The sequence below is a fragment of the Rhinolophus sinicus genome, chromosome 16 (assembly GCF_057876585.1).
Source record: "Rhinolophus sinicus isolate RSI-liver-muscle chromosome 16, RSI-T2T, whole genome shotgun sequence".
Classification (NCBI taxonomy): Eukaryota; Metazoa; Chordata; class Mammalia; order Chiroptera; family Rhinolophidae; genus Rhinolophus; species Rhinolophus sinicus.
In genome coordinates, this window is record NC_142516.1 from 25,319,309 (window position 1) to 25,337,809 (window position 18,501).

The window sequence follows — 18,501 nt, forward strand, 5'->3', positions numbered from 1 at the left end:
CTTAAACTTAATATTTTACCCCTTTAACCTAAATGTAAAATTGTTATGGCTACATAGGTCTCTTTATCCTACCTCCTTTATTTTTGTAGTTGTCATACGCATTACACATGACAGGAAGAGGGAAGAGGTGAGGGGCAGAAAGCATAGGACATGAACAAGAAAGTAAGGAACTCAAGAAGAAAGACTAGGCAAAAAGGAGCAGTGAAAAAGTATCTAGCCTCTTAATGTTTATAAGTTCTATTCAATAGTAGACAAATTCAATTCTTAGGTTTTTAAAAAATATACTGAGGTTTTAAATGAAATTGAAAGCTCTTATTTTCATTCTTCTTATCAAATGTAGCAGTATCCTGATTAAACATGCTCCTTATTTTATTTATCAACATGTCTCTTTTGTAATTTTGGTCATGGCTAAGAAAGGCTTGGAGGCTGACAAGGTGGGCTGGGTGGTGCTTTGGAGAATATTTAAGATCAGAAAGATTCATAATTTTTGTTTTCCATAGTCATATATATTTTAAAGAAAAAAAGATGAAAAATTTTATTTTATGAAACTATCTATTTACTGTTTCTATGTTTCTTCCTTCATTCTGAAGTTCCAAGTTTCCCTCTGATATTATCCTTTTAACTACACAACTTTCTTATTTAATGAAGGTCTCCTGGAGACAAACTCTCTTTGTTTTATTTCATCTTAGAATGTCCTTCATTTCTGAAGACTGTTTTCTCTGGATAGAAAATTCTGGGTAGACGATTATTCTCTCTTAGCACATCAAACACATTTTTCCACTGTTTTCTGCCCCTTGTGGTTTCTGATGAAAAATCTGAAGTCATTCAAATTGGCGTTCTCTGTATGTAATGTGTTGCTTTCCTCTGGCTGATTTCAGGGTTTTTTTCTTCATTTTTAGTTTTCAGTAGTTTGATTATGATGTATTGGAATATAGTTTTCTGGTTAAAAATATTCTGGTTAAATCTCACCAAAGTTTTGTATGTTCGATTTTCTTGCACCAAATTTTGAAAATTTTTTTATCCATTGTTTCTTAAATTTTCTGCATCGATTTTTCTCTTTTTTATGGACTTCACTGACATAAATATTAATTTTTAAATATTGTTCCATAAGGTCACTGATGCTTTGTTCATTTTTTCCAACTCCGCCCCCCCCCCCATTTTTTTTGATTGGAAACTTTTAATTGTCTATCTTCATGTTAATTGATTCTTTCCTGTGATATTCATTTTGCAAGTGTGTTATGTAAGTGATTAAAAAAATCCATTATATTTTTCAGTTCTAAAATTTCTTTTTCTTTTTTATGCTATTACTTCTTTGCTGAGAACTTCTATCTTCCCATTAATTTCAAGAATATTTGTCCTTACTTCACGGAGTGTGGTTATAATTTCTGCTTTAACTTTGATAGTTCCAGCATCTGGGTCATCTCAGGGTTAGCATCTGTGAGTTTTCTAGCATCTGTGAGCTTGAGATTTTACTGGTACTTTATGTAGCAACTACTTTTCAGTTGTATACAGAACTTTTTGAATATTATGTCACGAGAATGTGACATTCCTCAGAGAAATGTTGACATTTTGTTTCCGCAGCAACCCACCTCATATAGATTCAGACGAAAGTTTTAACATTTTGTGCGCTGTAGCTTAGATGTCAATTTAGTTTTCAAAGTTTATGTAGTGTTATTTGTGCTAGTTTGGGAACTCATCAGTAATTTAAACTATAATGAGACAGCACACCTCAGGGGTTCCATGTTTGTGCAATTCAGAGGGTGAGCCTGGGACTTTATACAGATTTAGGGATCTCTTACCACAGATTCCCTCCTCTCTCACAGAGTGTGATTTCCCCCACACTCTGTGTTTAGGAGATCCTTTTTGCTGGTCCTCTGGAGGTTAAGCTGAAGTTTTAGTGTCCTGTGCCGTCACACACTCCCTATGATCAGGTCTACCTAAGCGGCAAAGTGATGAGAGAAAAAAAGAGAAAACTAATCTGAATTGTCCCCACAGTCTTTGGACCACAGGGACTTCTTTTCTTAGTCCTTTATGTTAGTTTTTTATTTATTTATTTGTTTGTTTATCTCAGTTTTAGGTTCCTGAGTGGCCACTACTGCTTCCTTGCTATGCCAAGTGAAGCTTCCTGACTGAGGCTTGCATAGGTCTGGGCTAGGCGACTTCTATTAAAACTAGAATTTCCTCTACCACTATTCTGCATGGTCCCCTTTCCTCATTTTCTGGCCAGAAAAGGAGAGAGCATGTCTTGATGAATTTTCTTTCTATACCCGGAGATCTGGGATGCCCTAAAACCTAAGGATTAACATATGTAAAATAGTAAGTTAAATTTTTGAGCTGACTTTCATGGCTAATTTTTGTTTCTAGGTAACAGCACCTTTAGGAAAACCTGAAGCACTTCTGGTCTAAATTGAGAGACGGAAGTCCCCATATTTTCCCATCACAACTTCCTGATAGGGAAGGAATAGCAATAGAAATCTTTCCTTTCCCATTTCTAGTTCCTTCTTTGCGTTGAGGAGACAAATAAAAACACAGTAATGTTAGATGTTATACAAACCTATTCTGAAGTAGTGTTTTACTTTTTAAAATGTATTAATATATTTTTAGGGTCACACCCGTTCTACAAAATTAAATCCAATAGTAAAAAGTTAAACTGCTTTGAATCAGGACAGGAACTCAAAGCCACTTGTCTCCTCTGAACTCTATGGCAGTGTCTAGGGAACCCTGTGTAATGCAATTTGAAAACTATCCTTCTAAAGAAATACCACTGCTTGTCATCAGATGTGAAGAATGACTTATTGAATGGTATCTGCCTGGTGTACCTTTTCTTTGGTGTCTCCCATTTCCTCTTAGGTAACAATCTTGTCACAACAATACACTCTCATTACATTGAGCAAAAGTCACAAATTCTATTCTTTGTTACATTTTTATTAAAACAGTGAGAGTCAGAGGCCTGCCATGTAAGAAAGGAATGAATGATTCTGTCTGCCTTGAAAGCAGATGTAGTTCTGATGTAGGAATATTTTTCCTGAGTTCCCAAATGATGTAGATGATGTTGGATCTGCTGGCCGTTTCTGGGTGTGGGCTGGGATCCTGTCTCGTGAAGCCTAAGAATGGAAACACGGACCCAGGAGAGGCAAAGAGTTTTAAAAAGAGGATAGTTTATTGAAAGCAAACAGTCAGAGCTTCCGAGCAGGAGGGGGTCCGGAATGGGGGTGGCCCCGTGACTGAGGCAAAAGCTCTTACTTTTATATCTTCCCTGCCTGTTTGGGGAAGGGGAGCTGTTTGAAGAAGGGAACTGGCACCTTCTGATGAAATTCGTCTACCACGTTTGTTCTGCTTGCCCATCCAGAAGGAATTAGCAAAATAACCCACTCTTATCTATCAGATCTGCTCTGTCAGGCCAAAAGGAATTTTAGGATTAACCTCAAGGCCTTGTTACATTTGGAGCGAAGGAGTGATTTCAAAACCTGGAGTTTTAGGATATGGCTGTCTTTGTTTATTCCACCAGGGACCTCCCTGTCTACCTAGGGACATGCTAGCTAACCTGTCTCAGTTCTAGCAGTTCTGCCATCTGGTGGAGTGCAGGGAGGGCCAAAACTCTGTGGGAGATTTGCTTAAGCCTCTCTGCTTGATTATGGTTTCCATAGGTATGTTTCATGAGATACTGTAAATCCTATTCTATTCTCTCTCCAGTTCCTCATTTTAATCCACACAGCTCAGAGTTCTCATTTCTACGTGCTCTGTAGGAGCAAATAGAGTGGGAGAGAGCTGAGCCTACTGTCTAAAAGGATAGTGGGAAATAATTGAGTTTGAAATAAGAATGTGAATTACAACATATAACATATTTAAAAATGTGTTAAAATGCTGATCGTAGCCTCCACCCTGGCTGACCACTCTGACCAGGAAGCCTGACCCCAGGCAGACATGGCGTCCATCCTACAGCCCTGCTAGCAGGAAGGCAAGCCAGAAGCCCCGCCTACTTGGGGAGCACAAACTCCAGCTTCACCTGACCAGGGTATCTGACCCGTGACTCCAGGCAGCCTTGGAGCCCAGCCTATGGTACCACTTCAATGCTTATTTTTTCCACCACCACCAAGCAATTAACTTAATTCTCTGTGGGCACTGACCCCGATATTCCACTAATTTAACCCAATTCTGACATTATCTCCAAATAGATAGTGTCAGATTCCACAGGTTAAGGACTCATCCCACAAAACTAACCCTACTTCAAATGCCAATTTCAAGTCCAGATTGTTACCTGTGCTTCCTACCAACTTGCTATAAATCAGAGGTTCCTATGACCCTCTCCTTGGGTTCCACTAATTTGCTAGAGGAGCTCACAGCAAACCAGTGTACTTCCTAAATTACTGTTTATTATAAAGAATATTAAAGGACACAGGCATATGAAGGCATACACAGGGCGAGGTATGGAGAAAAGGACACGGAGTTTACGTGCCCATTCTGAGTATGCCCATCTCCCAGCACCTCCATACGTTCACCAACCTGGAAGCTCCTCCAAGCCCATCCTTTTGGTTTTTATGGAGGCTCATTAGGTAGGCATAATTGATTAAATCATGGCCATTGGTGATTGAACTCAATCTCCAGTTCTTCTCCCCTCCCTAGAGGTCAGGGGTGGGACTTCAAGTTCCAAGTCTAATCTTAAGGTTGTTTCCTTAGGTTACCTAGGGGCATTCCGTAAGTCACTTCATTAACATACCAAGACACTATCATTATAATTACTTAGCAAATTCCAAGGATTTTAGGGGCTTTGTGCCAGGAATGAAAAGAGCAAATGTATCTTTTCAAATTAGTGTTTTGGATTTCTCAGGATAAATACCTAGAAGTGGATTTGTTGGATCATATGGAGTTCTAGTTTTATTTTAGGACCCTCCATAGTGTTTTCCATAGTGGCTGCACCAATTTGTAATCCCACCAGCAGTGCACAAGGGTTCCCTTTTCTCCACATGCTCACCTACACTTGTTTGGCTTCTTTATTCATTTATTGATAATGGCCATTCTGACAGGTGTGAAATGGTATCTCATTGTATTTTAATTTGCATTTCTCTAATTAGTGACACTGAGCATCCTTTTCACGTCTACTGGTTCTGTGTGCCCTCTTTGGACAAATGTCTATTCAGGTCCTCTGCCCATTTTTTAATTGGACTGTTTTTTTGTTAAGTTGTATGATTTCGTTATATATTTTGGATATTAATTGGTATCTTCTCCCATTCAGTAAGTTGTCTTTTTGTTTTGCTGATCGTTTCCTTTGCTGTGCACAAACTCTTTAGTTTGATGTAGTTAGTGCAGTCTTTTTCAAACTGCAGTTTGAGGATCTCTGGGGAGGAAATCTTAGGACACATTCTCAGGCGTCTGTAATCTCTCCTCAATAAACTTTGTGCTTTTATTTTGATAAGTTTAAAAATGAATATCTACATATTTGGGGCTCAACAACATGCATCTTATTAAGCCCTGTGCGGTGACGTCACTGCTAGCATTTATACCTGTATTAACAATCTTTTAAACATGAAGTAGAGGTATTAATGCAATGGGCCATGAAATAAAAGGTGTTCTTAATATGTACATGGTGTGTTCCTAGTAGAGTGAAGACCAAATGATGTTATACCACGTTGTACAAGGTTTTAGAGTGGTGTGTAGAGGACTGTGGGGGAAATGCATCATTACACGCCACATGGTCACATGCTAAAATGAAAAGATCCTGTCTGTGGCAGATAGTCTCACTCCAGCAACAACTTTATTACACCCTTTGTCAGTGAAGACAAATATTAAGCTAAACTTTGTTTTGTGGTTGTTTGTACTTTGTGTTTTTTATTTTATAGTTTTATGAAAATGGAAGGCAAAAGGAATTCATTTCAAAGTTTATTCTCATACATATTAGAGTAAATCTTCTGTAGGAAACATTTTTCATTTAGTTTTTATATAAAGTTTTAGAAACTGTGTAGTTGAAAGATCATGAACCTTGGAATTAGAAGTATTCAAATTGATTCGTTGCACTTTAACTGAGGAATTAACTTCTCTGAGCCTATGTTGTCTCCTCTATGAGAATGATAAACAGAAGCTTTGTTGTTAAAATCAGGGAATAGGTGAAACTATGTGCAATCCATGTATGCCTGCTTTCTTCCTTTTTTCAAAACTTGAATCTGCATTTTGCCATCTAAATTTCTCAGCCGCAACCCACCAGGGAATAGCATGGGCCTTGGATTAGCAGCACAATGCACTTTTCACCCATTTTAGCCCTGATGGAAATTATGTGAGGGAATGAAGATGTGGCTTAAAGTATTGGAATTATTTATAAAAGTAAATCACTCATGCTCTTTCTGGTCCCCCAAAGCAGAGGTAATCAGGATGTGTTAAACACCTGCTTCCTTATGCTGTGCTGGAAGCAATCTCAGGATAAAAATCTGTTTCAGATTTTTTTTCCCTTGAAATTAACATCTGCCTTGAATTTTTAATCCTAAGTAATTAGCAATAAAGCAAACTTCTATACCTAAATTACTAAGGGATTTAAAAAATTTTGTCTGATTAAAGTCCATAGATGTGAAATAAAAATCTTTCAACTTTGGAACACAAAAGTTCAGATGACTTATGTAATTTTGACACCTATAAAAAAAAGAATAAGTAGTATTAGATACAACATATAAAAGGGCTGACACCAATTCTTTTCTTAGGAGGAAGTCTCCAGCATGAGCTGTTTGCTTTTAAAATTTTACTAAGAGACTTCAGTACACGCGTGGTTATATGACAAAATTCTAGTAGTAACTTATCAGAGTGAATATGGGTCAACCTAATGCTAGTCAGTTTGCTAACCTACTGTGGTTCAGGAGCTACATACATACTATGGTCTAGTCCATCTTTAACTTTTACGATTCTACTCATTCATTAAGCAAATGATCTTTGAGATCAAGGCATTGATAGACTACAGGCTCTAGAGTTGCACGCTGCAGGTTATAGTTTACTAGAACTAATACATATGTTCAGTTGCTACTATTATGGAGTATTTGATGCCTTATAAAAGGGGGATGGGAACAGAGAAGGACCCATAAAGGTGGTGATGACTTTTGAGAACACTGAAGGACAGGCATATTGTTGATAGGCATGGTATAGTGACTGTCACACATTGAGGAGCATGAGCACAAGGGTAGGGATAAAGAAAGCTGTTGAGTGGCTCCTGTTGCAGACTGGGTAGAATGTAGGGTTCATAGGGGCAGTGTTAAGATAGGCGGGAACTCCACAAAGTGGGCAGTTAGAGGGCTTAGAATGTCATACTGTTCAAACAGGCAGTGATGAGCACTAGGACCAATATACAGAATGGAGAAACAATGAGCTTGAAGAGAACTTTAGGAGATGCTTAATGACCATCAAGTAACAAAGCTCATCTTACAAAGCACATAAAAAGTTGTCTTGTATAGGACAATATGTACAGCCTCAATCTATTGAAGAAAACTCGTCCTTAACAGGAAGCAAGAAAAGACCTTACGCCTACCATTCTGTCAGATTTAGGGAATAGTAGCTCTACTATCTCACTAGATTGGTATAAAATGATCCACTAGCATGAGCCGTAGAGCTAAACCGCAACCTTTTTCTCTACAATAGATTTCAATGGTCTCTCTCCTTGCTCCCACCCATGTATGACTAGGGTCTATACTAGGCAGAATGGGAATGTTATCTCAGCAACAGGCACAAATCCAGGAGTATACCTAACTCATAGTTTGTTATAATGGCTAAGAGTATGGGCTCGTCAGCCAGAAAGTCTTGAGAGTTTAAATCCTTCCCCCACCACTTCTTAGCTGTACAGCTTTGGATAAATTATTCTAGTTTCTCACCTAGAGTTAAGAAGAAATGTGTAGTTGAAAAGAGGAATATTACATAATGTATTCTTCCTTGATACTAAAAAAGAGACAAGTGATAGTTTAAGTTAGTTGCAATGTGGCATCTGAAACCATATAAAGTTCTCATACTCTGGAACATTTAAACCCATGGGCCTTTCCTGTACTTAGAATGGCTATTTTACCCAAGCAGGATTTTTTAACATTAAACATTGGTCACTGGAAAATACCATTCACTGAGTTACGCAGATCTTAACACATTTCATAACACAATATCAAAAAAAAATCCCATTTGTTAATATTACATCCAGTGTTATCAGAAGTCTTTTAAGTATCAAGACATCAAGCTCACAATGATGAACACAAGTTTGCCAAAATTCTACTTTTCATTTGAAAGCTACAATTTTGTTATTTGCAACAAATATGTCAAGTTCATATGACAGGTTCACTTTGTTCATTTTTGAGAAATGTCTACCAAATACCATAGACTTAATAACCGTATTTGTCTTAAGTGTTATGTTCAAATAAAAATGGTTTCCCATGAAAAAAGCAGTTACTTCTGACGCCACCTGAAATAACTGCATTTCTGCAAAATACCCATGTTTTGGTATGTAGCAGAGTGCTTTATACATAATTCCCATTTTATCACTCTATTAAAGACATGTATTCAGCAGGTTGACATAAAAATTAATTTTTACAGCTTCATCAGACACTCTTAAGTGAAACTACCATTAAAAAATTCAAATTCAGTGAAAAATACCATCAGTAGTACTACTTGCAGTGTTGTACTGCCTTAATTTATGCTACGATGTTTTACCCACCACTTTTGCACCTCTCATGAAAATGTCAATATGTATGTTCCAAGTTACTTACACATTTTTCATGCAATTCTGTCAGCACTGTACATTTTAAATTTCTTCTAGTATGTCTTTTTCATTTTCTTAGCAGTGTCTTTGGAAGATTTTTAAAATTTAATTTTAATGTTCCATTTTTTTTATAGTTTGTGATGTGTCCTAGGAAATCTTTGCCTAATCAAAGGTCACATTTTCTGTTTTCTCTAGAAATGTTGTAACTTACTTTTAGGTCTATGACTCATTTTTAGGTGTTTTTTGTGCATTGCATAGGGTCAACATTTTTTTTTCTAACTATTTACTTGTCGGTACCATCTGTTGAAAAAACAACTTGAAAATAGTGTGTCTTTTATAGATGTTGTTAGATTGAATTTGCTAATATTTTCAGGACTTTTGTTCCTATGTTTATGAGGACTACTGTCCTGTAATTTTCTTGTTTTGTAATGTTTTTGTCAAGTTTTAGTATTAGAACACTGGCCTCATAAAACAAGAATTGTTCCGTCCCCCTCCATTTTCTGAGACTTTGTGAAAGACTGGTGTCACTGAATAGCAAAATTTACAAGTAAAAGCATATGGAACTGGAGTTTTCTTTGTAGGGGAGATATTTAATACCTGCAACTGCCTTAATAGATGTGAGGCTATTCAAATTTAGTTACCAGTTTTGGTGAGTTTTAGTTTTCTAGTAATTTTTCCATTTTGAGTAAGTTGAATTTATTAGCATAAAAAACGGTCACAATTTTGTATCCTTTTAATTTACGTAAGATCCATAGTAGCAGTTCTTTTTTCATTCCTGATATGAGTGATTTATAAATTCTCTGGTTCACTTGATTGGACTAATTAGAGATACTCCAATGTTATTGCTCTTTTGAGAACTAGATGTTGGTTTAATTGATATTTTCCATTGTTTTTCTGTCTTACATATTGTTGATTTCTATCTTTATTATTTCCATCTATTTAATTTGGGTTTACTTTGATCTTATTATCTAAAATATAGATTAACGTAAAACCTTAGGCAATTAAATTTGTACCTCTTTTCTAATAGAAGCATTTAAATCTATCGTTTTTCTACAGTTTTTTTGAAAAATTGAAATGATACAGAGTATAATCCCTGACCATAACAAAATTAAACTAGAAATCAGTAAGAGAAAGCTACCTGGAAAATCCCCATGTCTTTGGAAATTTAGAAATACATTCCAAAAAAATTGAAAACATTTCCCAATTCATTTTATAAAGCTAGTACTACCTAAAACCAAATATAGACAGTGGGGGGTGGGGGGGGGGAGACTTAACAGGCCAATGACCCTCATGAACATATACAAAAATCATGACCAAACTATTAGCAAAGAGAATCCAACAAAACATAAAAAGATTTATACATCATGCCAAGTGGAGTTTATTCCAGGGATACAAAACTGGCTTAACATTGAAAAATTAAGCAATGTAATTTTTAATACTAACAGGCTAAAGAAGTTACATGATCATAGCAATCAATCAAAGCAAAAAAGCATCTGACAAAATTCAACACCCACCCATGACAAAACCATGATCAAACTAGGAGAAGGAAACTTCTATAACTTGATAAAGAACATCTATCAAAAGCCTACGGCCAACATTGTACTCAATGGTGAAAGACTGAATGCTTTCCTCTTCATTTTGGGAAAAAGGCAGACATGCCAATTCTCATCACTCTTATACAATATAGTGCTAGAATTCAAGGCAGTGAAATAAGGTAAGGAAAGAAATAAAAGGCATACAGATCAAAAAGAAACCGAACTGCCCCTACTGAAGACGACGTGACTGTGGGAATACGGGTCTGTCAGATTACTGCACCACATTTAGAAGAGGATTCCCATATCTGTGCTTTTGCATTTGCTGGTAGGGCACCTGAAATGCCCAAACAAAACAAAACCACAAGAAATTCTCTTCAAATGTTTGAGGTTCTTCCTAAAGATATTTTCACATGTTGTGCATACTGCTCAGGCAGGTCTCTCTTAAATGTATTATGTACAATAAATACAAATGTTCAAGCTGTCAAAGAGATAGTATATCATAGGTTCTGGAGACCAACTGCCAAAATTTGTATCTTGCCTCTGCCACTCACTAACTGTATTCACTGTGTGCAAGTTTCTGAACTTCTCTGCTCAATTCAATTTCCTCAACTATATAATGCTGATAACGGTACTTACTTCACTGGGTTACTACTATTGGATTAACTGTGAAAATAAGTGCAACTGAGACTAGTGTCTGAAATATAGAAAGAGTTCAATACATGTTAGTTACTCATATTACTGCGGATGTGTGAAATACATGTCCCCATTCCTCTTAATGTCTTCCCTCTAATCAAAGAATGACAACGTTATTCACAAAAATTTAATGTTTGAAGTTTTTCAAAGAGCAAAATTATATACGAGTATAGGACAAAACTTTGGAAAGCAAACAAGTAGAACATTTGTAGCAGAGGAAATAAGTTTAGTACATAATGGCAAATATTCAACCCCACAAGTTATTTATAAAATGCTAAGAAGTACCTTTTTATAACTAGTAAATCACAAGAATTAAAATTAACAGGCAATGCTGACTAGGTTGTGGTCAACAGTATACGCATATTGGTGACACTGTAAATTGATATAACTGTTTTGGTCAACAGTTTGCAATACATTTGAAAGAAAAAACAACAACAACTTATGTCTGTTATATGTGATATGAAGCTTTCTGTAATTCAGCATTTACAGCTTTGTCTCCCTCACCTCCCACAATAGACAGAACTAACTCCAGATTCAATCCTTTCCCATGTATCCCATAATATCAGTTATCTGGATATTATCTGACACCCTCACATGTGTATGAGAATGAGGAATGAGAAATGTTAAACCCAGGGTCAATAAGTATGAGGGGAAATATATCAGGGAATATATCAGGGAAAAGATAACACAAAGGAACTAAAACTGAAGTATGAAAGAAGGGATATGAGGTCAAAATAACACACCCATGATCAGATTAGATCATGTTAGAGCTCTCAAGATTCAGAGTTTGGAGACTATTCTGGTGATATGCTTAGAAAAACTAAGAACTATTCTTCTGGTGTTTGTTAGCATAATCTCTTGAGTTTTTAAAAGAACTTCATGCTTTTGAATGAAAAAGCAGAAGACACTAAAAAACATAATAATCATCAAATTCTGAGTCCTTTTGGCAGAACAGATGGATCTAATTTACTTACACATATATCAGACTGAAGGAAAAAGATAAATTTCGTTTGGTATGCTGGCACCTACATTTTCATTCACCAATAGACTTACAGATTGGACTGTGAAAAGGCTGACTAAAATCTTTGAAAATATTAGGAGACTTCAGATAAACTTGCAGTAGGGAGCAACAGCATGCAACACACCTTTTCCCAAGGTTCTACTGAAACATTCATAAAGTTTTAGAAAAACAAGACTGCACAGACCAATTACTAAGCATATATAAACATGATATTCAAACATCATAAAATAGGAAACAGATCTTGAAAGTTTTCTGTCATCTGAGTCTAAATCAGGAATCTAGCATTATGTCCTCAAGGAACTAACCACAAATAACTCAGTACCTAATAGCTTTCTTTGTGTTCCCTTTGTTGGTCCAGCTACTTGCTTTATAATTCTTTCTTATTTGAATGACTTTATTAGCAATAGAAAAACATATTAATATTACCTTAGGAATTAAACTAAAAGCTGATTATCAGCTATATTTATCCTGTAATTTAATTTCATCTATTTCTTTGTATTTTTGCTTTTATAAACAGAATGTACCACCAACCAGGTATCTTGGGTTCCCTAATGTATAGAAGACTTGTATAAGAAAAATAACTGATGACATACATAAAATCACAATCACAGTAATTGGGCCATAGTTACACTAATTAAGGAAAGAGGACTCTATGCTCTTTTATAAATGATTACATAAAGGAAGAGAAAATATGGATTAATTAACAAAATAACATTAAATTTTTATATAAACAAATTAGGTAAATCCCAAGTTCTTAAAAAGTTTGTTTAAAAAACAGGTCAAGCTGAAGGAGTAAATTTGTACTTTTAACTTCCACATGTGATCATTTGGGTCCTTTGGCCTTGGATTTGGTTTCCTTTGGAAGCTTTCCATTTTGACATTGAGTAAACCTGGCTACTGTAGAAACACCATCCACAAACTTGGTTTTGAAAAGGACATTTGCATTGTTGAACATACCTTCCTTTAGGGACACCACAATGAACTTAAGGGAAAAAGAAAAAAGCATAAAAAAACTTTTTGTAATATCCTTGAAATTCAGTCCTTTTTTTATACTGGGCTTAAAGAACTGTTTGGTGATATTTTGATTTTGTTAATTTATTTAAATGCTCGACTCCAAGCAAATACACATCCTCAAATGCAGATAAACAGTTATAATATTAGACACCTAAGTGAATTCTAGCGTTCCATATTCGGTTTCAGAAGTCTCTTAATTTTACCTTGAGTGATTCAGTACCCAAGTTTACTACTTCCTGCTGGCTGAGTGCTTGCTGCATTCTTCTGCAGCTGGCGTCACTGCTTTGTTGCTAGCTCTAAATGCCCTGGTGAGGTCTTTTTCTGATATTTTAATAATATCAAAAAGGCTTCTAGTTCCTACAGCACCACCACTAACTGAAATGGAACATTTGTATTTGTATAAAGAACAGGTACCCCTTAACTGCTGTCAGCTAGAACAACTACCATAATAAACACACAGTCTATGAAAACTGTGATAAGTGAAGCAAGCCCCTCAGAGTTGTATAATGCATTATCTATACAACTGTTTTTGGCAGCCCAGTTCAATGAAAACAAATGTTTCTTTGCTTTCTCTACGTGCTAGCCAGGAAAATGAGGAATACCGTGTCAGGTGTCACATGATGTTCTGACACAGAGGCCTATCCCTGAAACATTCCTGTTTAGCCTGTGCATCTTTCGGCGGCTAGGTAGAAAAATAATTACATTTAACCCTAAGTAAAATCCAAATTACGCAAAAATTAGATTCTCCCTCATGCTACAATCAACAATTGTGATGTCTGGTCTTTTCTTTAATAGGAGACTAAACATTCTTTCCATTCTAAATCCATTTGAACATAAGTATATATGTAAAGAAATAAATACACAATGCTTTAGTATTCCTCAATCTTAAATATCTTATTAATAATTACTACCCAAAAAATTTTAGAAAAACAAACACTATTACTGAGACATTTTAAAACTTTTATAAAAACATTGGTTCTTACCTGAGAATGTGTGAAATGAGTACGCAGCATCTGTCCAATATTTTGGGTATGAGAAAGATCCAAGGCTGCATCAACCTCATCCAGGATATAAATTGGAGCAGGTTTGAAAAGGAGCATGGACAATATTAATGACAAAGCCACTAAAGACCTAAGTAAAGAAGGGAAGAAAGCCATCAAAACTTGATTTTACCAAACACTGAAGTAAATCTGCTATCCTGTTATATATTATAAATAGTACAAATTTAGCTAACAGATAGTCATAGGAAAAAGAATCTTAAGTTTCAAACTTCAGCACCTGTATTAGAATGTTTCTTCTATTTTAACTTTCCATTTTTCAACGAGTCTTATTTTGAATAGAACATATTTATGTTCTTATTTCCAGTCAAATAATCAGGGTATTATATTTGGCACCTATCTTTAAGAAAAGATCACACTTGTGTTAACAGTTTTCTTTCCTTCCCCATTTGCTTATTAGATGCCTACGTAGGGAGGTAGTAGGTGAGGGAGGGCTGTATACTTGATATAACAGCTGTTGTCTTGGTAACAGTGTAACTGGTTTAGGTGCCCTTTCAAACTTTGACTATGTATGCATCCACATATGCGCACACACTCTATTTTTTTATTGGCACCATTTGAATAAGTTCTATAGATTATAGCCCATTACTCTAAATACTTCAGTGTCAAAAGTTTAAGCAATCCTTAGGTAACGGTTAATGTGTCAACTTGACTGAATCATGGGGTACCCAGATATTTGGTGGCTGAATTCTATTTCTGGGTGTGTCTGTGAGAGTGTTTCTGGGTGAAATTAGCATCTGAATTGGAGGAGTCAGTAATGTAATTTGCCCTCCCCACTGTGGGCAGATAGCATTCAGTGCGCTGAGGGCCTGAAAAGTAGAAAGGGCAGAGGAAAGAATTTGTCCCTTCTTGTGTTATTACTTGAGTTAGGACATGGATATTCTGCCCTCGGTGCTCCTGGTTCTCAGGTCTTCATATTTAGACTGAATTACACCATTGGCTTTCCTGGTTTCTACTTTGCAGACAGCAAATGGTGGTACTTCTCAGCCTCCAGAAATAAATGAGTCAGTTCCTTGTAATACATCTCTTCATACATATCCCATCTTATGTATGTATATCCTGTTGGTTCTTTTTCTCTGGAGAATCATGACTGATACACCTTGTTTAAAAGTTGTTGTTACGCTTACTCTTAGGTTCTGTAGTTCTTTTTCAGCTTTCTAGCTAACCATCCCCTTTAGCTGTTTTCATTCTCATCTGGTATGAAGAATAATAATTATTTTAACAGTTTTTTCTTAAACGTAGTTTATAAAAAAGCCTTACTTATTTCAATACAAAATATTTATAATTATTCAACATTAGAATAAAAAAAATCACTGTAACTTATTCTGTAGCTTCAAATATTTCCTGGTATGCAGCATTAACTGTCAACCTAATGCTTACTGCATTCCAATAGGGTATTTATTAAGAAACATGTAAGTGGAAAAAAAAATGTGTATACAAATGGAAGGGGGCTAGGAAGGTGAAACCAAAATTTCTAGCAAAGGAAATGAATGAAACAGTACAATAAAAAACAAATAGTGAGATTTGCCTCTATAGAGGGTAGCTGAGGTCATTCAAGCAACCTAAAATTATTTTTCATTTGCTTTCTGTGCCAAATGGTTATGGGATTGAGCTTTAAACTCCCTCACTCAGAAAAAAAATCTCACCAAGAGTTAAACCACTTTGCTGGAATAGTGGTATATCTACAAATAATTTTATGTCATCTTAATTATGGAAAAAACTTTTAGGTCCCAATAAGAAAATAAGCATATATTTTCTATTTTCCACAAAATTTTTCCTAGGACTTTGGCAAAAATAGTTAAAGACACTGCAATCTAAATTGTGGAATCCAATTTTGGTTAAAAGGCAGCAGAAACTGTCATTTAGACTCAAAATATTTAAGAATTTTACCAATAAAGAAAAACATAGAACGGCCTGCTATTTTACTCATAAAAATGACAAAGGATTTCATAAGGGAAATTGACAGGTCTTAGTATTTTCCACGTACATAAGAGAAGAATTACATGACGGCATTACAGGGCATATGAGAACAATTCAAGGACTATGGATTGTACATCCTGCAGGGGGGAAAATTAATAACCGTCTTCAATTATGTAAATATTCACAATTTTCTCTTAGGGGGTTTTAATTATTTGGGTCTCTGCAGGTAAGCAGTTATGCCACATGACCTTCTAAGTTTCTCTCAGTGTGCTGACGGAGTCACGGTGAAGGCTGGGGACACTTCCCTGAAGCCCAGAGCAGGCTATTTCCAACACTCTTCATTTATTCCTTTATGTGGGTCTAACCCTCTATCTGGTACCACTTTCTTTTCACCTGACAGCTTCCTGAGCCTGTACTGTCCTGTTGTGATCAAATTCTTCTACCTTTTGTTTTTCTGAAAAAGTATCTATGTTTTCTTCAATCTGAAGACTATTTCTATTAGACAGAGAATTCTGAGTTGACACATTTTTCTTTTAGAAAACAATGTTCCAGACTTCTGGCTTGCATAGTTTTTGGAGAACTCTAAAGTCATTTTTACCTTTGTTCCTTGGCACCATAATATGCTTGCTTACCTCTGGCTGCTTTTAAGAGTTTTCTTCTAATCAGGGGCATATAAAATCACAGCAATTTTATATAACATGTCTTTCTGATTATTACGTGTGTGTGGTGTATGGTTTATCCTACCTGGGGTTCACGGAAATGAAGTTGTAGGTTTATAGAACTCATCAAGTCTAGAAAATCTGGGGTCATATTTCGTCAAGTATTTTTCTGTTTTGCCTGTTTTTCAAGTATTTTTCTGTTTTGCCTTTTTCTCTCCTTTTGGAATTCCAATTACATGCATGTTAGACTAAGTGATAGTGTTCCACAGGTCACTGAAGCTCTGTTTTTTACACTTTTCTGTTTCTCAGTTCAGCTTGAATAGGTTCTATTGCTATGCCTTTAAATTCACTCATGTTTCTTTCACATTGTCTAATCTGCTGTTAATCTCATGCAGTGACTTTCCTTTCAGGTATATTTTTTATCTCTAGAAGTTCCACTTGATACCTTTTTTCAAATAGTTTCCATTTCTCTCATCAAATTCTTTATTTCTTGTAATTCTTGAAAATAGTTAATGTGACTCATTACCATCCTTATCTGCTAATTTTATCACCTGTCATTTCTAGCTCTGTTTCCATTGATTGCTTTTTCTCTAAGTTATGGGTGACGTCTTGATTTCTATCTAGCAGTTTTTATTAGATACTGGACACTTATTATGTTGTTTAGAGTCTCAATTTTGTCTTTCTTTAAAGAGTATTGGGCTTTGTTCTCAAAGAATTAAGTTACATGTAGATCAGCTTGATCTCATCAAGGCCTTCATTTAACATTGCTAACGTGTGTCTAGAGCAGCTTCACTTCAGGGATAGTAAAAATCTAATACTAAGGTGTAGCTCACTGGGGTATCCCAAAATTCTAATCTGTTTCCTTAATTTAGTGGACTACTGGGCTTTGTGTGTGTTTCCCCTCCCTGCATCTACAGGCCAGAAATTGCTCCTACAGAGAAATCTGGGGTAAACAATGGACTCACAGCACTTTTGTTTCCTTTCTCTCAGGTACATAATCCTGGGCTACTCATTTTCCAGTGTCTGAAAACAATGGTTTTTCATGTATTTTATCTAGTTTTCTAGTCACTTATCCTTATATCTCCTTTGCTGCCTACTATTTTCACTAAATTGTGTAGTGTTACATATAAGGCTCCTTAAATTCTACATGCAGAGAACTAAACAAAGCAAAATTTGAAGCAAAATTGGGAAGCAATGAGATCATGGATTATAATAAAACGAATGAGGAATTATAATATAGCTAAGGGATTACTCACCTCTGACCACCACTAAGTTCAGTTAGGTTTTCTTTCCAAGTGTTTCCTAAGGCAACCTTGAACTCCAGACCATCCAATACAGTATGCCCCTCTGGAGGTGCAAGCATAGCATTAGCACCAGGCAAAAGAGTAGAAAAAATAGACCCAAAGTCCTTGTTCACCTAGGCAAAAAAATGATATTAAAAAATCACAGGTTTTCCAAAAAGAATCAAATGTTGTTATGTGTACGTATATGCAAGCCAGCAGTGCATTTTGTTGTTTGTTACTTTAACTCAGGGGTTGGTAAATTATGGCCCATGTGACAAATTGGCCCTACCATTCATTTACGCATTGTTTATGACTGCTAGCACTGCAACAATAGTCTAGTAGTTGCAACAGAGACCATATGGCTCACAAACCAAAAAAAGTTTATTATTTGTTCCTTTACAGAAATAGTTTACTGAGCCCTACTTAACCTCTAGAGGGAACTAGAGGCTACACCTCTGACTTATCCTGAAGTTCTGATAGTTTTTTAGGTTGTTGTTATAATTGCAGGAATCCTTAGAGACTCACAATTGTACTATATAGAAGACTGAACTTTCACTTGAAAAAGCGAAAAACAAAAAAAACAAAAAAAAAAACCCCAAAAACTGTTT

At 35.8% G+C, this 18,501-nt stretch overlaps 1 protein-coding gene across 3 annotated transcripts in view; it reads right to left on the reverse strand.

Annotated features, from left to right (window-relative positions):
• Positions 1–5,998: 5,998 nt before the first annotated feature.
• The window catches only part of SMC2 (structural maintenance of chromosomes 2), a 57,754-nt gene continuing 45,251 nt past the window's right edge, over positions 5,999–18,501 (reverse strand). For 2 of the 3 annotated variants that reach the window (XM_074330780.2, XM_019729260.3), the window contains 3 exons: positions 17,867–18,027; positions 13,957–14,104; positions 10,065–12,941 (listed from right to left, as the gene is read on the reverse strand). In XM_074330780.2, coding sequence (XP_074186881.2) covers positions 12,783–12,941; positions 13,957–14,104; positions 17,867–18,027 — 468 coding nt within the window. In that variant the 3' untranslated portion in view covers positions 10,065–12,782. Of the gene's footprint in view, positions 6,619–7,841; positions 7,906–10,064; positions 12,942–13,956; positions 14,105–17,866; positions 18,028–18,501 lie in introns of those variants that run through there. The other variant, XM_074330779.2, reaches the window with a different exon arrangement.